The sequence below is a fragment of the Dasypus novemcinctus genome, chromosome 12 (genome assembly GCF_030445035.2).
Source record: "Dasypus novemcinctus isolate mDasNov1 chromosome 12, mDasNov1.1.hap2, whole genome shotgun sequence".
Classification (NCBI taxonomy): domain Eukaryota; kingdom Metazoa; phylum Chordata; class Mammalia; order Cingulata; family Dasypodidae; genus Dasypus; species Dasypus novemcinctus.
The window spans coordinates 86,284,212-86,310,146 of NC_080684.1; the positions used below are offsets into that span (position 1 = coordinate 86,284,212).

A 25,935-nucleotide genomic window follows, 5' to 3' on the forward strand; every position below is an offset into this window, starting at 1 on the left:
ATTTCTGGTACTTTGCATCTGCAGCCCTTTGGCAAACTAGAACAATTACTTAGTGCCTGAAAAAGATTTATAGGTATGTAACAACTGAGGCAAGGAAAATATAAAAGTAGTATATTCTAGCAGATAGCTAGGACCCAGGAAGAAGTTGTTTCCATGGCAGCTTAGAGAAGAAGCCACAAAAGATCATAATTCATCCTGATATCCAAGAAGCCTGAAAATCAGAAAATCTGGTTTTGTATGCTGTAGGAGTTTCTATGTCTATCTGAAGTGATCACCAAATCAATGTTCTGCAAATTTAAGCTTTGTATCTACTAGAGAAGCGCTTATGAAATACTTGTCTATGCTCTGTCATTTTAGAGGATGAAATGTTTCTAAATAATAATTCAAAGGGAGCCAGGAGCTTGTAAATATCAAGATAGTATTGAGTGGAAAAGTTTTACACTTTGGAAAACATAAACTCAGCATAAACAGAATGTAGGTACAAAATTTGCTCATATTTTGCAGCAACCTATATTTTTTAATGACAAGAATATAAAGGTAATCTAAAATGAAAGAAATCCTGTTACTGCCTCCACGAGGTGAATGACCTTGTAGCACTGTTAATTTTCTATTGAGGGTATAGTTAATTTTAAGATCTTAGGAATAGATTTTATATTGCTGGTATAAATATACTGATTTTTCTAGAAAGACCAAATTTTTGTGACCGTGTCATCTTCCCTCTTATTAGTACAAACAATTCTCTAAATTCCTGAACATAGGTTTCAAAAACTCAGCTTTGATAACCTATAGGAATGTGTGGAAAACTACTCAGGATCACAAAAATAGTTACAGTAGAACTCATTTGATGAATTATGTTGATAGTGGTCTTTCTCTACATTAACAACTAAAATTAAATTTTCATTGGTAGGTAAGCAAGAGAAATCTTAGCCACTGTCTCAAGTCAAGAAAAATAGGGTGTTTTAATGAAAATTTACAAACCTGCTGGGTAAGGTAAATACTATTCAGTATTGAAAAGGCAACTTCTAATGTACCTAACCTCTAACATTAGCTGGGATTCAGCTCTTTTGCAGGAAGTGGTCAAATTTGTTTTGCCTTCTCTCTAAATCCCTCCAAATTCTGTTTCTTAGTCACACTCAAGGAACTCAACCACCTTAGTAGAATGAATAGCTAAGTAGAAGAACGACATAGAAGTAGGAAGACATATAACTATCCTACTATCCTTGAGTAGAGAAACACAATGCTACCTAATTGTTTCTGCATTAATGACAGAAAGTGAAAGTGATTGTAATGGGTCTCTAACGAATTCTCTCTACTTCTGATAAGTTAATGACAGAGTTTAAAGGAATGTGTAATAGATGTGGAATGGTTATGAATGTGATGTGTTTTCTAAAGCAGGGTGGTACTGTTACACATTTTTTCAGTTGTAGCTTAGTAAAAGAATGAATACAGGAAGCATACTAGCTTTGTAGATACTGCTGAAGAAAATTTTAAAGTAAATTTTAAGTAAATTTTAAAGTAAGGACTTAGGACACTTGAATGATTAGTATAAATCAATATATACACATATATGAATCTTCTCGAACATGGAATAAAGGAAGCACTAAGTGAGGCTAAAGGAAGGTAAAGGAATTATCAGGTGAAGCATACTTTTTATTCACCTGACCAGATGGAGGATATGGGTAAGGCTTTCCTAAAACCTACTACACATAAGCACAGGAATAAAAGACACATCTGATGGGAACATTACTCATCTATTAATACATATATACTCTAAGATTAATTTGCCCAAATTATAGTACCTGATACATTCTCAAGTTGTCTTGCTGAAAATGTTATCCGTCAAAAGATAAAGGGAACAATGAGGGGAACTGATTTAATTACTTCCTACTTACCTTTGAACAAAAAGGAAAAACCGAATGATGATGCAGAAATGACAAGAACTCTGGCACTGACCATGCCAAGGAAGACAATTAGGGCATTGTCAAACATGTAGCTACCTCTATGGTTAGACGTTTTGACAGTCACTCATAATATACTTGAGAAAGAGCAGAAAAGGTGTATTTTATAGATAGTTTAATAACCATTATTCAAAAACAATGATTGGTAGATGTACATCAACCTTGAGGGAGGCCTCTAGTTGTTCTACTCTACAAAACATTTTCAACTGATACTTTAAATAAATGCAAGGCATATTTATTTATTTCCAGGTGGCAAAAAGCTGGGAAGGATAGTTAATATGCAGGATTATATAATCCATTCAAAAAATTAAATGAGCACCTTTATGGGCAAGGTGTTAAAAGTGAATACGAAAATGAATCGAATACAGTTCTTGCTCTCATGGGTCTTTTTTTAAATAAGGGAGAGAAATAGATGTATAAATTATCATAGATCAAGGTATGTAGTGATAAGTTGCATTAAGAAGACAGGTAAAGTAGTTAGAGAGGTCAATGAAGGGAAATATTACTTCTAGCTTTATGTACTGGCGGGTTCAGTATCTGGAATGATTCAGTAGAAATGTTCCTATGAACATGTTAGATGAGTAGAATTTGGGAATGCAGCAATAAAGAGAGGGAAATCTAGATTCAGAGGTGGGAAAGCATGGAGCTTATATGGAGAAGGGTTTGTGGTTTTGTCTGACAGAAGAATGGAATGAGGACAAGGAACAGTAGGAAATAAAAGTTGGGTAATACAGGTTGGCCCAATAAACTGAAAACAATAAAATTAAATTTAACTTGGATGAACTTCTTGTTCCCCCCTTTCTTCTTAAAAATCACCCCCAAACAACAGGGCAAAAAGAAACAGAATAGAAACTCCAACATTAATAACTACCAGGCATATATGAACCACAATACTTGAAAATTAAAAGCAGATAGAGGAATGATTGATGACTTAGGATAACAGAGGGAGGCCAAGTCTGTGTGCCTGTAGAAGGGGATACCACGAAGAAGCAAGATGATTTGCCTTCCAGAACTCTGGAAATGCTTAGGAATTAGAAGCACTGCTACCAAAGGCAGCAGAGAGGCAAAGGACTGAAAACAGAAAAATTGGGCTAAAAACAAAACGTCTATAAGCAGAAGAAATTGAACCCCTGCTTATATTTAAGGAAAAAGAATGGGCTGCAGTTAAGTGCCACTACTGCTAGTTTTTGAAAACTAACAAATAATTCTCCCTTAGATGTTTTTTAAATAATATTTCCTTTAATGATGTTATAATACAGTTTAAAGTATTTTAAAACAGCTCTTATTAGAAGAACTTTTCTCAAAATACATTTACTCAAACTCTAAGTCCCAACCCCAGAGATTCTATTTAGTATGGTGGGGTCCAGGAACTTGTATTTTGACAAAGTTTCTCAGTCTGAAAACCAATGAGCTAGTGTAAAAATGAAATCTATTATCAAAACTTACCAAAAGGTAAAATGGCATAGAGAAAATGTAGGCTTTTTCATTCATAGATAAGTTTTAAGTGCCAGCTATTATTCTAGGGACTGGGAATAGTACAGTACACAAAAAATTCCCTGCCCTCCTGGAGTTTCTATTCTAGTAGTGGGAGAGATACAACGTAAATATGAGCAATATGTAGTATGTTGGAAGGTGATATAAAGAAAAAAACAGAAGAGAAGACATGAAGAGAATGGTGCCAAGGGGCAGTGGAATTTAAAAGATGGTCAGAGAAGATCTCATTGAGAAAGTAGTATTTGAGTAAAGAATTAAAGGAAGCAAGGGAGCAAACAAATCATGGAGATATCTGGGAGAAAAATATTTCAGGCAGAGAGAATAGCTTAATGTGAAGGCCCCAAGGCAGGAGACTGCCCATATGTTAAAGGACCATCAAGGAGGCAAACTGAACTGGAACAGAGTAAATGAGGATAGGAAATTAGAAAGATAACAGAGATGCTAAATTATATAGGACCTCGTGGGTCTATGAAGGATTTTGGCTTTTACTCTTAGTGAGATTGTAAATGATATGGTTATAAAAATGAATATCTAAAGGATACATATATGTGTAGAGAGAAAGTACGCACTGAAAGGTAATGGAACTTGTCTTAGTAATTAATAACAAAAATTAAAATTTCAGGTGGTATCTGGGAACCTTAGCTAACTAAATAAATCTAGACAGTATCTAATACTGTACTTTAAATAAAGTGTTTTAATAAATATTTCTGGAACGAATGGATAGTGGATTTATACTGAAAACAAGAAAGACAGTGTTTCAAGTTCTTGGAAAATCATATGTGATTTATCAAGAATGTAACAGTTTTTGTACAATACAGCCTTTTATGAAAGATTTCAGGGCATTCTCATGATATCAGCAAGTAGATTTCCTTATTTCATATTTTATATGTTAGGCTAGAAGAGACTAACATAAAAAGCCTTGCAGAGTCACTTCTAAAGCTTTTCCTCTTTTGTTTATAAGACTCAAATTTTATATAAAACACATGGTATATCTTTCAAGCTTAAAGTTTCCTGGGTTCTACCTTTAAAAATTTATTCATCAAGATTCATATTCAAAATAGTCCTACTTTATTCTTATTAATTCAATAAATTTCTAGATTTTCATCTCAAAAAGGCTGGTTTGCTTTTTCTGGAGCTTAGGGACCAGAGTCAATGCAATAATTCTGCAAGTGACAAATCTACTTCTGACAGGGAATGGGAATGACTTTCTCCTCTCATGGTCACCACTGTAGCTTTTAAATTAACCAATCCACACTTATGGGCTGTCAGAGAGAACTGGCTTTTAAATTACTGTGGTGATAAACAATGCCATGGACAGCAAAATGAATCTTTTCCTCTTCAATAATGGTACTTCTATCTGATAACTGAATTTTCATATGCATTAATTTTGTGGTTATCAGGAAAATAAAGGATAGCTCATTCAATCATTGCAACAGGATTTTCTTCAGGAATGAAAGAAATTAACTTGTTACAGACAAATGCAAATATTTTTGTATATAACATGTTATGATTTCCTCGAAAAAATATGAATTCTTAAGTTATATAATGTTAAAAGGATTACTTAATGGTGAAGAGACTTTTATTCTTTTCTATAAATGAAACCGTTGGTAAAGATGACCACCAGGTGAAAGTACACAAAAACATTATTTTTGCTAATATATGGGAATATATATAAGTTAAAGCCATATGATTTACCAAATGGATACTCTACTTTCATTCCTCTTTCTGATACATCCAAGATTTGCATTGATAAGTCTGTGTAAAGCAAAAAAACCTTATATAAATTTATATTAAACTATAAAACTATGTTAGTCTGAAGTTTGAAATAATTTTTAATTAGAAAAACTTGACTTCTGGTTACTTTTTATCAGGGTATTAGTTAAGCACAGGAAAGAAAAATAGAAAACTTGGTCACTCGGTTTAGCAGTTTTCTCAGATTCGAAAAATAACAAAACCTCAAGGGTTAAGAATTTCAAATGAGGCTGCTAGACAGAGAAGACAGACCAAATTAGCTTACCACTTGAACCATTTTGAGATATCTGGCATATCTTGGATCCTTGGCTACAGTTAAGATATTTTCTGCTGTTACTTCACTTTCCTGTGGTCCAGGGTCTTGTACACTGTTCTGCTGTAGAGAGTATGTGTGTAAATCTTCAGACAATTCACAAAAGTGGTCCATCATGTTACTTAAAAGGGATGTTTCTTTTTATATTTTTAAAGCAATTAGTATCAGGAAATAAATCAATTTTAAATTTGAATAGCCACAATTTAATTACAAGACATATGTTTCAAAATAGCTGTAAATTCTTAAAATATTACCTCAGGGGAAGCTACATTTAGTATCAATACTATATTATTTCTTAAAATGCAAGTATATTTATGGCATTAAATATGAAACTGTTTTACTTGTCTCCGGAGTGCTGATATAAACATGAATTAAAGGTAGAAATATTATTTTAATAAAACTATTTGGATTTTCAATTGATCAATGCTAACGGACAGGGAATTGGTTTCCTACATCTACCACCTGCCCAATCAAACTCCTCATTTATTAAATCTTAAACTAACTGCACAAGGCTAGTCTACCTTTTTAGAAACCAATGTCTGGAGACTTTATGGAGAAACTCATTTTTCTGACAAAATCTTATATCATTGTAAATTTTAGCCACTATGGAACTATTAGGAATAACATTGTCCAAAGAGTAGTTAAGATTAAATAATAAAACTACTTATAATGAAGACTACTGCAGAATGGTCTTTTTAGATAAAAATGCTAGTGTAATGTAGGCAGCCCTCATTTGCATGGTAACTGAAACTTGTCCATATTGGAACCATGTCCTCACTTAATTGCAATGTGAGGACTGCTTGTATATAGCATTTAACTTTTAAAAAAAAATTAAAACTGTAGGTTTAGAATAAGTTTACTTTTGTGAACCTTACTCAATATCTGTATATTAGAGTTAAGAGGCATTTAATAAATTTTGAACGAATGAAATTAATGAAATCAATTTTATGTCTACATCAATATTGATATATAGATAAATATCTTCAAATTTTCAGTCTTTAGAATATAAATGTGAATTATATATTAAGGTTTTTCCTCAAATAACTCAAATATAAATTAAACTGTAAAAATTCTGAAGCCACTAAAACCCGAAAAGTCCTTTAGATTTCTCCTCCTAATACAATACTGTTAAACTATCTGGGTATACACACACACACACACACACACACACACATTTTTCATCTATAAAATACAAAAAATTCAAAACATTATTAGTAAAATAAAATTCAAACGACTCAAATACAGTTTTAAAAATGTATGGACAATATACTCATACAACAGCACAATGGAGCAAATAATATTTACATATGGGCCTAATGTATTTCAACATCCAGCTATTAACTTTTGACTATAATCAAGACCTCAACAAGTTTTAATTATGCAGTGTCTTACACCTTTTCCATATGAACGAGCCATTAACTCCACTATCATATCTTTCAACTGTCTTTCATTTAACTCTCAAATAAATCTCAATCTGCACAACTGGATGCTCTATTTTAATGATAAAATCTGAACCATGAAATTAAAGTTTCAGAAAAAATCAGTATACAAACCTTGGGTTTATGACTCATACATAGATTAGAGATTGTGATGAATGGATGATTTTTTAAAAAGAGGTGCATGATTACTCTTTACCTGATGATTGAGTTGACAGTAATATCAATGAAAACTGTATCAACCAATACTTAAATCCATTTCAAAATATTTTACATATACCTATTTTTAACCATGGAGAAGAAACAAGAAGTTTATTTGAATATTAAGAACATGCTGAACAGTAATTTTATTAAGCTAATCATCATATAAATTTTGCATAATTTTTAAACTTGAGAAGCCAACAGGATTTTGTAAATTCTCCAAATGAATCAATATACAACTTTTATATAAAATTGCCAGAGATATATCAGGCCATTCTAAATATGCAAAGCTAATTAGAAAATTCAGCTGTGATTAGTGGCAATCAACATTTTGGGACCTTAAATAGACAAGGGCCAACACAACTGCATAAATCAGGTTTTAAAACACATATTATAGATAGCATTTGTAATAGCACATGGTAAAGTTAATATTTAATGTTAGACAGCTACAACTTAAGAATTTCATAGAAACATTAACATAACAACTAGTATCCACCAAATATTAACTAATCAATAGAGTGGAAATTCTTAGTATTCATTACGGATGCCTTGTTTTAGAAAAAGGATGGTCCACGTTTAATGGAAAGAACCCTTTAAAGTTAAACTCCTCTACAACATCTGGATTTTCTCTTGTATATATTATATATATTTAAATGGCTATCATAATGGAATTTGCTATATTAAATGGATGCTAAATTTTCTAATAGCTAACTCTTAAGTAATCATCTAATTTATTCCTAAAATACCTTGTACCGCATGTGATTAATATGTTTAACAAATTGAACACAGACACTGGAGACAGTGTACTATAGTGGGTAGGAGATAGAACTCTTGGCATCAGACTACTTGGGTTACAATTTCAGCTCTTACACTTATAGTCTGACCTTCAGCAAGTTTTTTAGCATCTGTGTGCCTATGCTGACCCATCAGCAAAGTATGATTGATAATAAATGAGTTAACTTAGGAAAAGTGCCTAGAATTGTGCTGTGCACACAGTAAGCATCCTTTAAATGTTACTATCATCATCGACACCATCATGATATAAAAAATTATTCTGTGAAAAGTGCCTCCAGATATCAATGTAGAATTTCACATAGATAGGAAGTCTACTTGTTTAGTATTACTTTGATAGACCATCATTTTAGTGATTATTTTATTTTGAATACCTTATTGAGACTCACTAGGGACTGTCTATTCTCAAATGAATTATTTTTATTTTTTAATAATAAAATATTTAAGTTTATACAGAAGCATACATTACATTAAGACATAATTGCTAGGGGAGTGGGTATAGTTCAGTGGTTAAGCACCTTCCCAAGTATGAAGTCGCGGGTTCCAACCCTGGCACCCTTCTTAAAAAAAACAATGACATAATAGCCAGATGTACAGCATGGCCATGACTTCAACAATGATTTGAACAAAGCAACTCTAAAAAAGACACTTTTTATTATTAGATCAGTATGTCTCAAATTTCAAGTCTACAAATTACCAAATGCAGATTCTGATTCAGTAGGTTTGGGGTGGAGCCTGAGATTCTGTACTTCTATCACGATCCCAGGTGATGCCAAAGCTATTGGTCCATGGATCACATTTTGAGTAACAAGGGGTTAGATGATACCAGGGAATTACTGCTAATTACACTAGGGTTATAAAAGAAAACATCAAAAAGTGTCAGAGATGCTTAAGCATTATACAAGTATGAAATGACATGATTTCTGGGATTCACTTCAGCAAGGGACAAAAAAGGTAGATGAAGCAATTATGACAAAATCTTAATAACCGGTGAATCAGGGAAATGGGCACTTGGGTGTTCACTATACTATCTTTATTTTTGTGTATGATGGAAAATTTTTATAATAAAATATTTTAAAAGCATAATTCTTACAAGAACTTAGAAAAATTTCCTTTGTGAACTTGAAAAAAAACTGAGTTTTCCTAATCCTGCATAAATTTTCCTTTTAAAAAGCAAAACTAAAAGCAAAAAACATTAACTTCAGAAGTTCTTCAAAATAATTAAAACATCTTAATTTTTTTCAAACTTCATATTCTATCTTAGGTTTTAAAATTTTATTACTAGAAGTTATACATTTTTATTAAACGTCTTCCTTTCGATCTGTTGCTTAAGTCTTTCGAGTTCAGCATGTGCTCATGTTTTGTGGACATCAAATACTTACCTGTGATTGCTCCGAAGTGGCTTCAGAATGCGGCCCATTTGTGACACTAGTGACATTTATAGGAGATACTTCAAATGTGACATCATCTAGGCCTGGGATCGATGACAACTGGGAAAAGAAAATAATTGTTGATATATGAAGATACTGTTAGGACATAAATAAACACAAACGTTTGTGTTAGGCCTATAGAAATAGGTCTATAAAATTTCATCTTTGCTGGGGGAAATTCCCCATACCATAAACTAAAAGTGGAAGACATTTACAAAACACTTTTTGAAGCATTTATCAAAAATCTAATTTCCTTTACTCTTTTCCCAGGAATTATTTTTAAAATATAGATAATCCCAGTAAGGAATGAGATGATGGACTCTGGAGTCAGATTGCCCACATTTAAGTCATAGTCACAAGCTGTGTGAACTTGAATAAACCTCCTTATGCCTCAATTTTCTCAATTGTAAATGGGGATAAGAAAATTTACCTCACAAAGTTGTAGTAAAAAGATTTTTATTAGAAGTGCTATGGGGAACAGATGTGGCTCAAGTTGTTGAGTGCCTGCTTCCCACATGGGAGGTCCCAGGTTTAGTTCCCGGTGCCTCCTAAAAATAAAACTAAAAAACGAACTCAGGGGAGCTAATGTGGCTCAGCAATTAAGTGCTGGCTTCCCACATATGAGGTCCCAGATTCAATCCCTGTCCCAGGTAGCTTAAAAAAAAAAAAAAAAAAAAAGTGCTATGTAGTACATTTTAAGTAGTTAAGGTATTTCAGGTTGGATTTGCAATATCCGGGCATAATCTCTTTACCATTTTCAACCTGATCTTGATACACAGTTGTAAGATGTTTGCCTAACTTTGCAGGTTAACTCTTTGGCTGTAGAAATGACTAAGATTAATTTTCCTAAATGGTAACTTAAATTGTGACCTTGGACTCTAATCTGATAAGCATTCCCTAAATATTAAACAAGATACATACTCATAGTACAGAATACCGAAAAAAAACAATGGTAAGATCTCAAACAGCGATACTCTTTGAGAATGATGACAGCACTTAGCACAGTGTCTGATCCAAACAGTTTCCAAGAGGATATGGCTGCTAGGAGAATGTCTTGAAAATAAAGCCAGTTATCCTAACTTTCTAAGCTACAGAAATGTTCTGAGAGAAATACAGTTGCTCAAGTACACAAGGTATAGAAAGTATAAGCTAGATATTTCAGTCCTTACACCAAAGATACTAACATAATTTTCTATTCCTCATAAATATTTAGTACTTTTTTCACATAATCTTCTTTTGGTAAAAGGACAAAGTCACAAAAATAAACTAGTGACTCCATTACATTATAAATTGGAAAAAGACATGGCCTAATAGCTGGAACTGAAACCAAGTTAAAACATTTATGAAAATCTTTAAGCTTTCAAATAAAAATACTCTCCTGCATTTTCTATTTATCTCTTGCAATTTCATTATCAAAATTTGTATTCTTCATTAGTATTTAATACATCTGCAAATGAAAAAAAGCCTTATATTCTCAAATTTTGCTTCGGAGAAATTTAAAGCTTTAATTTCTTAATGTGTTATCAAAGGTAACTATCAAAATAATTTTGAATTTTCCCTCAAATGAAGTAAACCCATTTGTAACAGCTCAATTTGTTAAAATACTATTCACATTATACTTTGACTAGTATAATAAAAGAAACCTCAGTTCATGTCTACTTTTGAACAGACTCAGTTAATGGCTCACAATGAATACCATTTTCTTTTTAAAATATAATGAATTGAAAAACAACACTGTGTCACCTCATGGATGCAGGAAATAAAGTGAATTCATTCTCAAATTCAAACTGTTAAGTATATCTGAGAAATATGGTATTTGTACACCAAAGTTTATGCTATAAATTATTCAAAAAACAAACCTTTGCATCTAAAATATTGAGAGTTGTTTCAATTTGTTGTATACGAAGAGAAAGGTCTGCCAGTTTCTAGAAAAGAAAAATTAGAGGCATGAGAATGAAGTCTTTAATAAAGTAAACTGTTAACAAGAACAAAGGGCAGATATGAATATAATAAAAACAATGGTTTAAGTATTTCTCATTTTTCAAGCTACTGCTCTATTTTTTACTTGAGGAGGAATGGGAAACTAAGTATTCTATTCTCTTTATTAACATACTTCCTGGTAATGTTATTAAGTTATATTCATTAGATAAAAATAGTTACATTTTCAGCCTTATCAAACTCAAGATCAGAGTAGTAAATAATTATTGGGACCAGAATATAAATTCCACAAGGATAATCTTTTTGTTCACTACTATACTAACAGTGCCCAGAAGAGAACCTGATCATTATTAAAAGGCTTAATAATGATTTGTTGACGAATGAAGGAATGTTTCATAGAAAACAAGAGAAAGAAAAAAATAAGCCAAACACTGTGGGGAACAGGATCTGCCTTTATGAACTACTTAAATATGTAAGTATATAAAATTGTTACCAATTCAAACTTTTCAAGTTTGAAAAGTAAAGGGATGGAACTGGAAGATGTTGGAAATGTTCATGTTGGAAAGAATTAAAGCAAAAGAGAAGGAATTTGAAAGAGTACTGAAAATGCAAAATGAATCAATATACCATCAAAATCCAAGATAAAACAGAATGAAAGGTTATCATGCTCTAGTGATTCTGTACAATTAAATTATCCACATGTACACAGACATACATATATACACATAAATAAAAGTAACATCATAAAATATAACCCATAAAGAGCATTTATTTTAAACATCCTAATTTTAAACATTATTATATTCATTCACATAGTCCAAGAGCAATTGGCCAGTGTACTAGTTGGCAGATATTCAGTATTTTGACTGCTCTCCGGGATATTATCAAAGATCCTGACTAACTCATAGCAGAACTTTAACACCCTGAGAAAGGGTCATTTTGCCAATATGTGGGGTAGGGTGAGGAGATTGAAAGCAATTGGAATAATGAGTGCTTTTTCACAGGGTACTTATTTTTAAGATGAACATTTTGCTATTTAAAAAGATATAATTTAGAAAGAAAACATTAGAATCTATTTTTATTAACATCCCAAGTAAACAATCAAGCTAAGTTTACCCTTGATGACTAGGATTTATTCACATAAGGCTTATGTAAACATAAAAAATGTTTATAAAATATATATACAGATGAATTCCTCTTCAAATTATAGGTATATTTCTGAAAACCACAAATTAAATTTTGGCAAATTTAATTGTACTTTCAATTATCTAGAGAAGCTTAGTCATTAAATACATTCTACAGTAAATTAATTTGCAAAGTGATTGATAATTTCTAATTTATTTAAAAATGAAGGTGTTGGTTTGATTAGAGTAAGTGAAACAGAGAAAAACTCCAAAATTTGAATTTTTAAAAAAATTTCATTTTTGTTTAATATACTTAAAATGTACTTTTACGAAAAAGATCCTAATTATTGTAAACATTTGAACATTTATCTTATCATATTACAGTGCATAGGCAACATATTCAGATTCTCACACCAAACCTATAGGAATTATTGTTATGCCAGTTTTAAAAATGAGGAAACTGAGTCTTCATCTAAGTTAAATAATCTGAACTCAAAAGACTCCAATTCAGAGATAATACTCTTTATCAGATACTATTTTTGAAAGAATTTTACATTGCTAAACCATGACGAAAAATTCTCAGGTAATGCACAGATAGAATTTTTAATATTTAAGGCTAATAAATGATCAATCACTTCCCATTAAGACTAAAATGGTACTGTGCTAAATACCGGAAATCAAATTTTTCTCAATCTGATGAATTTCCTACAATAAAAGCAGTTTATCTGGAATTATTTAAAAATTGGCATTAAAAAATATTCAGTGTTAAATAATAAAACTAACTTGTCTTTAATTCCAATGGGTACACAATGATTCACACAGGATAGTTTAAGGATATACATACAGATCTTAGTAAATAAAAGACTAAGGATAAAAATGTTTATTTGGAAAGCTACTTGTTGATAAGGAAGACTGAAGAGGCTTGGAAAAAAGAGTTATACTTTCTAGAGCAGTTTTTTTTTTTTTTTTTTGGATATAATTTAGTTTGGTATGGCAATCTTTTGCTCGGAACTCACTTTACCTACTCTCATCCGGTATAATCAAAACCTTACTAAAAATGAAATGATTTATTTTTTATTAAAAATGAGATGACATAGATGATCTAATCATGTAAGGCATGAAAGACACTGATGACACTTTGAAATTATAATTATTAGGTATGCCGATGGATTACATAAATTAATGCTTTAATAAAGGGATGTTTTACTGTCTTAGAATTTTGAGTTTTTTTTAAAGTATGTAATTGGTTTCTTTTGTAAACATATATTTTTTTATGCATTTAAAAACATCAATTTAGTTTCACACACTGCCAAAGTATCCATGGCACAATTAAGAATCTCTGCTTTTCAAAGATAATTCACATAATAATGGTTTTGAGTCTGTTTCCAAGTAATAATGCTCTAATATACATGAATACATACTTTTTACAGAGCCATTGTCAGTTGGCAAAGTATACCTGGCTTCATTTATAGGCTACTATTAAGTTTATTTCTAAGATGTACATGCCTTCTATGTTTCCCCTCTGCAATCCTCAGACCACTCTAAAGCAGGATTTTTCAACCTTGGTTCTACTAACATTTTGGAATGGGTAATTCTTTGCTGTGCAGGGCTCTCCTGTGCATTGTAGGTTTCCACTCACTAAATGCCAATATCACTGCCACCCTCACCCCCTCAGTTGTGGCAACCAAAACTGTCTCCAGACATTGCCAAATGCCCCCTGGCTAAGAACCAGTGATCTCAAGTTTGGATGACCATGGAAATGGTCTCAGTAACATGATTATGACAGTAACTGCCCTCACCTCTGAAAGTTTTAGCAGAATGAATGGAAAGGTAACAGACTTTTCCACCCATTTAACCATCATTTTTAGAAGGATTTAAACCAAACCTGAGGGAGTAGATGTGGCTTAAGCAATTGGGCGCCCACCTCCCACATGGGAGGTCCCAGGTTCAGTTCCCAAGTGCCTCCTAAAGAAGACAAGCAGACGCCGCAATGAGCAGACGCCACAACCAGAAAGATGCTGTAACCAGCAGATGCTGCAACCACCCCAATGAGAAGATGCACAACCAGTAGGGAGCAGAAGTGGCTCAAGCTGTTGGTACTGGGTTCAGTTCCCGGTGCCTCCGAAAGAAGATGAGCAGACAGATGAGGGAGCCATGTTGGGGTGTGGGGGTGTGGGGGGTGTGGGGATAAAATTTTAAAAACCCAAGTCAAAAAAACTAAAAAACAAACCTGAAATGACTTGGTTTGGGATAACAGGGAAATTTATAAGTACCTGAAATTTGTAAGATAAACTGAAAACTTCTTGATTTATTAACTTCTATTTCTAAGGCAGTATATTTTATTAAAGTGAAAAAGAAAACAAAATAAAAAAATACGAAGTTACCAGTTAAACATGGAAACAAAAAAACACTAGTTTTTCAGTGTTGTAAAATATCCTGTTTGCATATCCATTTCTCTAAAAGCAAAACAGTATTTTAAAATAATGCATCTCTTGCTGTATTCCACTGGATTATATATGTCCTAGATACAAAAAAGGGAAGCATTCAATGGTTTTATTAAGCTTCATCTGACACTTAAGCCCAGCAGTTGTAAAAGATGTGATAGCAACAAGTTTTAAGAGGAACACTGTCTAGTTGAAGGTTAAGTCTGATGGTTGGCTTAAAAACCAGATGTAGAAGATAAGCACCATGTAACATTTTAAAGATATGTGAAAATTCTTAGCCCTTTTGCTAATATTGGAAGATGTTAGAAAAAAGAAAAATTTTAGAACTTTAACTATGATTAAAAATCCAATACTAGGCATGTTTCAAGTCCAAGTTATAATTACATATCTGTTTTCTGTTTACAGTGTACTTTGACTTTACAATTCACTATAATGATGTTCCCACTCGGTTTTACCTGCAAATTTGTATAGAGCTTGCATTGTCCTTTATTTTTTAGATTTCCAGTCCCAATGGACCACTGTAAGATTTTGTGACTATGACCAGAATAGAAATGCTTAATGAGGAATTTGTAAAGGAAGAAAAAATTACCCTAAGTAACTCTGTAACTTGGGTCTGATTCAACTACTTTCCCTTCTTTATCTTCCTATCTCTCTCTTACTTTAGTGCCAGTCATTAGAAGAGTTACAAAGTAGCCCAGTATGTAAAGTTTAAAAAGTTGAGTTCTTCAGAATACATGCCTGCATTTTCCTCTATTAGAAAACTAAAAAAACAGTACCAGTCATGAAGAAAGAGCACTAGCAATTTGTTTCAAGTTCAATTCCAGTTTGAGTTTAGCTGTGACTGAGGTTGTTACAGTTTGGGTTTGGTTCAAACCAGAACACATGAAAAGAAATAAAACAAGAGGTTACCCAAACGCCTCCCCTCACAGGTCATTTCCAGTTCAAAAAATAAAAGCTGAGGTTCATTTTTTCGTTGAGAGAAACATAGTTTGTTTCTTGTTTAAGGATTTAATTAAACAAGGATCACAGGTCTAAAAGATGCTACCATCAAATTAAAAACAATTTCAAAGAACTACTACTGATCTTAGCTCAGGTGGTAATGGCACTTGATGTTCAAACACCTGGATTATATCCTTGGAATTTATCATTTTAAAAATATATTACATTAAATGGAATGGCATAGCAAGGAAGAGAATACTGATTTCAACAGCAGATTTTGAATAGCTATAAAGAAGTCACTAAACTCTCAATTAAAAATGATGTAAACATGTTTCTTATTCAGGAAGTGCAATATAACAGAGTACTGAGATGATTTTGGCTTGTCAAGTCAATAAACCTGAGTCAGAATCTGAGCTCTGTGTGACTGTGGGTAGGTTACAGTAGCTGGTGCAGCTATAACTACTAGGCACTTAAATATATGTTGAATGAAATGACTAAGCAAATGATTTAAACCTCTCTGTATCTTGGATTACTTATCTATAAAAAAGGGCCAACTGGACGTCTTTCCGAAGGCTGGGCTGTGATGATTAAATATAAATACATGAAAAGCATTTAGCCTAGCACAGGGTAAGCACACAACAAGTATTAGTTATTGTCATTCTACTGAGCAAACAGACTACACCTGACACAAATACCCAGACTGCTAAAATATGAACTGTATAATGTGGTTAGTCAATCCTAGGTTAGGAGAAAAAAGGCAAATAAACCACATTTAAATTTCATGAGTTTTTAGTCAACAAGCTCTTTTCTAGAGTTCAAAGAATTAAAAAAACAGTGATACAGAAATGAGTTGGGGAAAAAGTTGAGAGTAGAACAGAAGTGCGAAGAGTGAATCATGAGGCTTTGACAATTCATAAGCAATCAATCAATGAAAGATGCTTATTATTATCTTTGATCAAGTCATCAGTAAATAGCACTTACTCTTCAGGCAGTCATAACTGTTAGGCGCTACATAGGTGAGGGGCTATCCTGCCTTAGAGCAGCCCAATCAAGTTGCTTTCAAAGGTGCATTTGTTTGTTTTGTTATTGTTGCCTGTTTTATTTCTTAACCTGGTGAGGAGGAGTAAGTTTGCTAAAGATCCTGGGATATTCCATCTCCAGAAACTTCGACACCACCTTGGTGTAAAGAGTGAAAAGCGGGAAGCAGACTTGGCCCAATGGATAGGGCATCTGCCTACCATATGGGAGGTCTGCGGTTCAAACGCTGGGCCTCCTTGACCCATGTGGAGCTGGCCCACCTGCAGTGCTGATGTGCGCAAAGGAGTGCCCTGCCATGCATGAGTGTCCCCCCCGTAAGGGAGCCCCACGTGCAAGGAGTGCGCCCCGTAAGGACAGCCACCCAGTGAGAAAGAAAGTACAGCTTGCCCAAGAATGGCTCTGCAAGCACCCGGAGAGCTGACAGAATAGGATGACGCAACAAAAAGAAACAGATTCCTGGTGCCGCTGATAAGGATAGAAGTAGTCACAGAAGAACACACTGCGAATGGACAGAGAGCAGAAAACAGGAGGGGGGGGGGGATAAATAAAAAATAAATCTTTAAAAAAAAAAGTGAAGAGCTAAATTCTCGGTTTACTGCATTTTATTCAGTCAATTCTACATTTCATTTAGACAGGCAACATTATAAGATTAAGCTCATGAAAGCCATTGCCTAGTCTCTGGGTCTGTTAACAAATAAAATACATGAATTGATCCCCTTACTCTAATATATCAGATAGCACTTTTGTTCATTTAAGTGAGAAGATTTTGATACCACAATAGCTGGACTTATATAAGTGAACACTATCTTCCTGTGTCCATGCAATTTTTATTAATAACACATCTAACAAAAACTCTACTTGTTGAGATTATACTTTCTATACAACAATGAACTCAATAGTTTGTTCAATTGTTTCACTTGTGAATTATCTAAGACCTATGACTTATCACTTTCTCTTTTCTTCTGTTCTTTCTTAAACCCATTTTCAACCCATGCTTATTATTTTCCCTCCTGAACCTCTCTTTTGGGTTTTAAAAACACAGGTCCCTAGATCTGGTATCTTAAGGATTCTTAATCTGGTACTTAATTCTCACTTCAGGCCTCATTTGCATCAAGTATTTTTATTTCCATGATTATATTTGATGCTAAAGTTCTATTTCTAGGCTACCTCTCTCCTATCTTTTGGATCAAGGAAAGTAAAATATTAAAATAAACTGCAACAATGTGCACTTAAATATGTAAACCTTTGGAGTAAACAGAACACATAAATTTTAAAAAAGTTTTCAACTGTGACATTTTAGAATTCTTCTTCGTTCTCTTTAATCACAATGAGCCTGACTAATCTCATTGAGGCCTTTGAACACTACACCAGCAGAGGTGAGATGCACGATCCATCAGAATCAAAAAGGATTTAAAGTGTGTTAAACTAGGTGGCAAGAGGCCCTGATACTTGAAACACGACTGTGGTTTTTTTTCTCTCCACTTGCCATTCTCAGAAACACAGTGATTTCTGAACTGCTCTATAAACCAACATCACAGGACCTACCTCCTCACAAACTGTAGAAAAGCGGTTGAGGAACTGTACTGTGTGCACCACAAATTGGTTTAGAAAAGCCACCGTTCTTTTCTGTTGAATAGCTGGCACCTGTGTCATGTAAAAACAAACATTTGTACAGGAAGAACGAACGCCGTGCAATTCCTTTGATATTTAGGCATAACATCGTGTGAGATTCGAGTTTCTTTAAGTACTGAGAATCATTTTGTTTTTCTAAACTGTTGGGTGGGGTGTCCGAAGAATATAGAGGCTGCAGAAGTTTCAGAAGGGTCTCTGAATTCACATATACCAACTTCAGACGGTAAAGGCACTACATGTAAACGAAAAACATCGGGGGCCGAATTAAAGAGATCGCAAACGGCCCTCTCGGACATCGAGACTCGTGACCCGGAAAGCGAAAGCTGGGAGAGACACACTATCCGCTTAATTAGCTCGGGAGCGACCTCGTTTCAAGGTAAACTGTACGGCTCTCCCTCCCGAGGCAGGCAGAAGGGGGGCCCTGGGCCAAAGACAGACTGGGGCCTGGAGATGTGAGGGTTCTCCCTGGCATCCGGGCGTCCCTTCCCCATCCGCCTCCCCGGCCGCCGGAAGTTCAGAACTCCGTCTTTTACAAACCTTGGTCAGGTCAATGCCCGACCCCATGAGAGGAAGCCCGTCCTCATCCATCTGCTCAGCGGGTGGGACACCCAAGGCTCCCTCCCAGACCCCTCCCAGATGAGGACAGTATTCGCAGGTGAACACCTCCCCCACCGCCCCCTCCGCCCCGGCCCTTCCCGCCGGAAGGAAAGGCCTACGCTCGCCAATCACTCGGCGGCTCTCGGAAAGCCCGCCCCTTCGCTCAGCATTCTGGGATTGGTAGTTCAAGGTCTGGATTGTGACGTCATCCTCGGGGGCTGCAGTTGGCGCTAGACTGCTGAGAAAGAGGAAAAAAGGGAAACAAAAAAAAAAAAGAAGTCAGGAATTGGGTCCCCTTGAAATAGTCCCGCTTAGTCTGGTCTGTTATGTAAATAGTTCCGTCATTCGTTAAGCCATTATATATTTTTAGCCTACTAAATGCCAGATACGGTTCTAGGTCTTATGGGGAAGACAAAGTTTGAGATTCAGCCTGCCACAGCACAGAGGTTTATGCTCTGAAGGAGGTAAGATCTGCTCCCATAAGACTTTAAACCATATAATAAAATGTCAAATGCCATATATGAGGAACAAATTCATGGAAATGACTTCACTTAGACCATCGAAAAGGCAAGCAACAGTCTCCTGGAAAGAGCTTTGCACCTGGAATTTGAAGATTTTGGTTTAGATTTTGACTGCAGTTTACCAGCTGTGTGCCCTAAGACACATCACCTAACTAAAATCTTCCTATTGTGTATCAGGCAAGGTGCTAAGCACTGAGAAGGTGACAAAGACAATAGTCTCTGCCCTCAAGAAATTTATAGTCCGAGGCAGACGTGCAGAATTTAGAAGAGAAGGGTCCCGACAGACAAGCAAACAAAATACTGTGAAAATTGCACACATGCACGCACACAGTGCTGTGGTACCACAGATAAAGGCATTCCCAAGTCCTCTGAGAAAGTTGAAGAAAGTAGCTTTTTAGCAGCCATTTAACATTGAGTGGAGTTAGCCAGGTAAACAAGTAGGGTGGGCCTTTGTACAAACAAAGTTTTAGAGGCCTGAGGGAGCATGGCATATAGGGGAAGCGGAAAAGTTTGATTCTACTGAGGCAAAAAGTTCCAAAAATGGAGAATGAGAGGAAATGAGGGTGGAGAAGTAGAAAGAAACAAACATTGAGGACCTTTTGTGTCAGTTACTTATTTCTCCCCACCCCCTTGTTTGCACTTGCTGTGTCTGTTCATCTTCCTTGTTTCTTTAGGAGGTATTGGGAATCCAACCCGGGACCTCTGATGTAGGAGGGAGGCGCTTAATTGTTCAAGCCACCTTTGTTCCCTGCTTTGATGTGTCTCTTATTGTGTTTTTCTTCTTGTGCCTCTTATTGTATCAGTTTGCTGCACCTCCCTTTCTGTTGCATCAGCAACTTGTCTTGCTCCTCCTCTTTAGGAGGCACTGGGAACCTCCTCTCCCTGCTTTGTGTCTCTCATGTTTTTCTTCTTGTGTGTCTTGTTGCATCAGCTTTCTGTGCCTGCCTGTTGTGCCAGCTCGCTGTCTTTTTTAGGAGGCACTGGGAACCGAACCAGGGACCTCCCGTGTGTTAGGCAAGCGCTTGAGCCACATCCACTTCTCTTCTGTCAGTTTTGATCCTATAGGCATTGTTTCTCAAGGTGTGTTTCATGGATAAATCTACATCAGTTATTTGCAAGGGAGTTGTAGCAGTTTGATATGGTTATGAATTCCAAAAATAGATATTGGATTATGTTTGTAATCTGGTCTGTACCTGGGCATGATTAAGTTATGATTGGGACTTGGACTGGGCCATGTCATTAGGGCACTGAGTCCCCACACATCACAGATATAAGGTATGGCAAAGGACAGAGTTGAGGGTTTTTGATGTTAGAGTTTTGATGTTGGAGTTTGATGCTGAAGCCTTAAGCTAGAGCCCTGGCAAGTAAGCTCTCAGAGGAAAGAAGCAAGCCCCAGGAAGGGAGAAACACTGAACCCAGGTAGAAGCAAGCCCTGGGAAGAAAGGAACCCTGAATCCAGAGAGAAGCAAGACCCTGGAAGAGAAGAACCCAGGAAGCCTGAACCCTCGCAGATGTTGGCAGCCATCTTACTCCAACATGAGAAAATAGACTTTGGTGAGGGAAGTAACTTAGGCTTATGGCCTGGTATCTGTAAGCTCCTACCCCAAATAAATTTCCTTTATAAAAACCAACCAATTTCTGGTATTTGCATCAGCACCCCTTTGGCTAATACAGGGGCAGTGCTTCTTAAATTGCACATTCCAGGGATTAATCCACATAAACTGAACATGACCTCTGTGGGATGAGACCCAGAAAATGACATTTTAACTAACTCCTCAAGGATTACTCTGAACTGAGATTTTAAAATTACTTCTGTGGGTGAACAAGACCAATTGAAAGAATTTTAGCAGGAGATGATTCAGAAATTTGAAAAGGCTATGTAGTGACAAGCACATAGATGCTTAATAAGTGTTGGAAACAAAAAGGTTGAGAATAGTGTTTGTACACATAAATATGGGAGGAGAAAGTGATGGAGGATAGGATGAGGAATAATTTTAAATGCCTATCTCTTTGTAGCTATTCCTGTATATCATTGAATATTTTATTTCAACAATCATCTATTGAGCACCTTCCATGGTCTGGTACTATAGTGGGCTACGGTTATAAATAGATAAACATTATGACAGTTCTAGGAAATTGTACTTATGTTTTTATCTTTTTGCCTTTATAAGGTACATATGAGCTTGAATTTTTCCAATAGATTGTAAATTCCTTGGAGCAAGAATTATCTTTTTTTTTAATGACTCCTAAATTAGTACCAATCATTCTGCTTCTCATTGAAAACTCAATATTTTCAATAAAGTTTTGAGGGCTTACTTATAAAAGTTATCAAGTTGAAGAAGACTGTGAAGGGCATTCCATGAAGAGGAACAGGATATGCAAAGGCACTGAGGCTTGGCCCTAAAGATCTATGTGTGCCAGATATGAATACTGCTGGCCTACCATCCACCTTTGGTGGGAGTGAAGACCACTTTTTCCAGAGCTCTGCCTATTCCTTGTATGAATCTCCATCCTTTCTTCCTCTACTACCACTCTGTACCTTGAGACCATCACAATTAGTCCTGGACTCCTAAATCATCTCTTATCACTTAGACTTCAATCTCATATGGCTTTTTTTTTTTTTTAAGGATTTATTTTTTCTTTATTTATCCTCCCTCCTGCCTCACCTCTGATGGTTCTCTCGTCTGTCTGCTCATTGTTTGCTCGTCTTCTCCAGGAGGCACAGGGCACTGAACCCAGGACCTCCCACATGAGATATGAGTGCCTAATGGCCTAAGCAACACCTGCTCCCCATGGGCTGTGGTGTCTGCTGGCTTGTGGCATCAGCTCATTGTGGTGGGAGGTGGCATCTAGCTTGCTGCAGCAGGAGGCAGCATCTGCTTGTCTTCTCTGGGCACTGGGACCCAAACTTGGGACTTCCCATGTGGTAGGCAGGCACCCAACTGGCTAAGCCATATCTTCTTCCCCCTCATATGGCATTTCCTGATTCCTCCCCAACTCCTAGACCCTTTCTCTATGTCCTCTGGATCTCAGGCATTAGTAAATTCCTCTCTGATGATTCTCCTTCCTGAGAATACCCAGCTGGCCAGTCTAGCCTTCCTGTCCACAGGCTTTCCAATCAGGGGAAAATAAAAAACCAATTATCTCATGGTTTCATGGTAAAGTATAAGTAGCAGACATATATATAAAATTAAACTATAAAGGCGGTGGACTTGGCCCAGTGGTTAGGGCATCTGTCTACCACATGGGAGGTCCAACGGTTCAAACCCCAGGCCTCCTTGACCCGTGTACAGCTGGCCCATGCACAGTGCTGATGCGTGCAAGGAGTGCCGTGCCATGCAGGGCTGTCCCCTGCATAGGGAGCTCCACACCGTAAGGAGAGCCGCCCAGCGCGAAAGAAGTGCAGCCTGCCCAGGAATGGTGCTGCACACACGGAGAGCTGACACGACAAGATGACGTAAGAAAAAGAAACACAGATTCCCATGCTGCTGACAACAACAGAAGCGGACAAAGAAGACGCAGCAAATAGACACAGAGAACAGACAACTGGGGTGGCGGGGAAGGGAAGAGAAATAAATAAATCTTAAAAAAAATTTAAACTATAAAAACATGAGCTTACTCTCAATTGGCCAAGTGACCAAAAATTTAAAAAAATTGTTCTTTTTTTAAAAAAAAGACAAATGCTATAAGATATGAGCTGTAGTTATGAAAGAAGAGTGTGGCAGTTTCTCTCTGCCTCCTAAGATCTTTGATGATTACTATTCATCAATCATCCATTATTTCTGACAGCAGTGCAATTCACATTTTAATACTGAATTTCCAGGACTATTAAAAATCTATAACTAGAAATCTTGGCCAACTGCAGAAGTCTTCTGAAATATGTACTTTTTTGGCTCCAGGTTTCCTTTCATTAGAAATGTAGTACTAGATTTCATTTACTGTAGTGAACTTTGGAGACAAAACAAGTAGCTTGTAATGAATATTGATAACAAAGGGTAGACTACATGCCACCTGTAGATATCCATTCAATAGAAATCTTAAGAATTTTTCAATAGTAGTCTTTGTTTAGCAGATTACTATGAAATCACTATTATTTTATCATGGATAAATTCTTAAGTGGAGGAAATAATGAGAATTGGGTTCCCATTTTTCCTTTGTTTCTCCTGAAACAGTGCATCCCCATTCAGAGGAACTGGTGCTCTAAGTTCCTCAGCAGGAGTGTGCTATAGAAATCCAAGTGTTTTCTTGATTTTCCTGCCTTGGAGAAGATCAGGACCATGAAGCCACTTTTCCTTTTTAATCCTTGTAACATTCCTTGCTTGCATCACTCATTTGATGCTTAGCATATGTTCTCTTTATCTTTTTGTGAACACTGCCAACCTTTTTGTAATTACTTTGAGGTTGGAGGCCATAGTTTCCAATTCTTTATATTCCCTTACAACTATTACAAAGCTGTGCACATGGTAGACATTAATATCTGCTTATTTTTAAGTTAAAAATTTATTATAAGAGTGAAATAGTTATCATGGAAAATGGGAATGCATAGTTAAAAAAATACACAGGTGGGAAAAATGTCACCCACAGTCACACCTCTTAGAAGCATTACCATTTTTATAGAACTAAGGTACGTTATCTTGAATTCACAAAGTCAGATATTTTTCACCTTTAGAAAAGGCATGAATGAGGCAGGCCTCAGAGACATGAGACTTTCCTTAGCTTTGTATATCTTCTATACTCCCTCCTCTTCATAAAATAACTCCCATTTATTTAAAAAGTAGCAAATGATGCCACTGTCAGCTGCTTCAGTAAATGACTCAGTACTTGGGCTGTTTTTTAAAAAATTTTATTTCCTCCCTCCCTTGTTGTTTGTGGTCACTGTCTGCTCTCTATGTCCATTTGCTGTGTGCTTTCTGTGTCTGCTTGTCTTCTCTTTAGGAGGCATTGGGAACTGAACCTGGGACCTCACATGTGGAAGAGGTGTTCAATCACTTGAGCCACCTCAGCTCCCTGGTTAGCTGTGTCTCTTATCATCTTTCCTCTTTGTGTGTCGCTCTTTTTTTAAATTATGTTCACTTTTTTTTCTTCCCCTCTCCCTTCCCTGCCCCACTGTTTTTGCTGTGTCCATTCGCTGTGTGATCTTCTATACCTATTTCTCTTTTTGTCTTCTCTTCTTGTCTTTCTCCTCTAGGATACAGAGGGATTTGATCCTGGGGACCTCTGATGTGGAGAGAGGTCCCCTGTCAACTGTGCCACCTGTTCCTGGTCTCTTGATGTGCTTCACCTTGACTCTCCCCTTTGTCTCCCTTTTGTTGTGCCATCAGTTTGCTGTGTGACTCACTTGCATGGGCACTGGCTCACTGCGCAGTCACTTGGCTTGCTGCATGGGCACTTGGCTCACCACACGGGCACTTGCTCGCCTTGCGGTCACTGGCTCACCACATGGGCACTCACACAGGCACTGGGCTTACCCTGAGGATACTCGGCTCACCATGCTGGCATGCTTTCTCTTTTTTTTCACCAGGAGACCCCAGGGATCAAACATGGGTCCTCCCATAAGGTAGGTGAAGGCCTTATCACTTAAGGCATATCTGCTTCCCTTTTGTGTCTCTTTTGTTGTGTCATCTTGTTGCACCTGCCTGCTGTGCCAGCTCCCCTTCTCCAGGAGGCACCAGGAACCAAACCCAGGATCTCGCATGTAGTAGGCAGAAGCCCAGTTGCTTGAGCTGCATTCACTTCCTATGGGCTTCTTAAGGAAGTCAAGTTTTTCTGAATCACAACCACATAAAACCACCATTTTAGTTCCCCAGCTGCTAAAACAAATACCATATAATGGATTGGTTTAAAAACACTAATTTATTGGCTCACAGTTTCAGAGGCTAGGATTGCTTCCTCCCAGGGTCAGTATCTGCTGTCTGTGTTTGGGGTTCCTTGGCTTTTCAGTCACATTACAATGCATATGATGGTGTCTTCTTTTTCTTCCAAGTTGTGTTGATTTTGGTTTCTAGCTGTTCCCTGTGGCTTCTCTGTCTTTCAGTCTGCTTATAAAGGTCTCCAGTAATCCAGATTAAAGCCCAATCAGATTTCAGTTAGGCCACACCTTAACCAAAGGAACATCTTGAAGAGATCTTATTTACAATGGGGCCATACCCACTAGAATTCAGACCAAGACCAAGAACATATCCAAATGAGGTACACAGTTCAATCTACCACACTCTGTAAATTCAACATCGACATTTCCTTCCTGTAGCTTTGTTTCCAGAGTCCAAAGTGATCATGTTAGAACCTTTGCTATTACCCTTTAGGAAATGACTTAGCCAATCTAGGAA

At 36.1% G+C, this 25,935-nt stretch overlaps 2 protein-coding genes across 4 annotated transcripts in view; both read right to left on the reverse strand.

Moving 5' to 3' along the window:
• The window catches only part of WASHC3 (WASH complex subunit 3), a 58,789-nt gene extending 39,562 nt beyond the window's left edge, over positions 1-19,227 (reverse strand). Inside the window, exons 1-5 of one of the 2 annotated variants that reach the window (XM_004446817.5) lie at positions 19,029-19,227; positions 18,405-18,503; positions 11,236-11,301; positions 9,329-9,436; positions 5,470-5,580 (exon numbers count right to left, since the gene is read on the reverse strand). In XM_004446817.5, coding sequence (XP_004446874.1) covers positions 5,470-5,580; positions 9,329-9,436; positions 11,236-11,301; positions 18,405-18,503; positions 19,029-19,079 — 435 coding nt within the window. In that variant the 5' untranslated portion in view covers positions 19,080-19,227. The remainder of the gene's footprint in view (positions 1-5,469; positions 5,581-9,328; positions 9,437-11,235; positions 11,302-18,404; positions 18,504-19,028) is intronic. The other variant, XM_023585786.3, reaches the window with a different exon arrangement.
• The window catches only part of NUP37 (nucleoporin 37), a 68,671-nt gene continuing 61,947 nt past the window's right edge, over positions 19,212-25,935 (reverse strand). The window contains exon 10 of one of the 2 annotated variants that reach the window (XM_004446815.4): positions 19,212-19,323. In XM_004446815.4, coding sequence (XP_004446872.1) covers positions 19,294-19,323 — 30 coding nt within the window. In that variant the 3' untranslated portion in view covers positions 19,212-19,293. Of the gene's footprint in view, positions 19,327-25,935 lie in introns of both variants that reach the window. The other variant, XM_004446814.4, reaches the window with a different exon arrangement.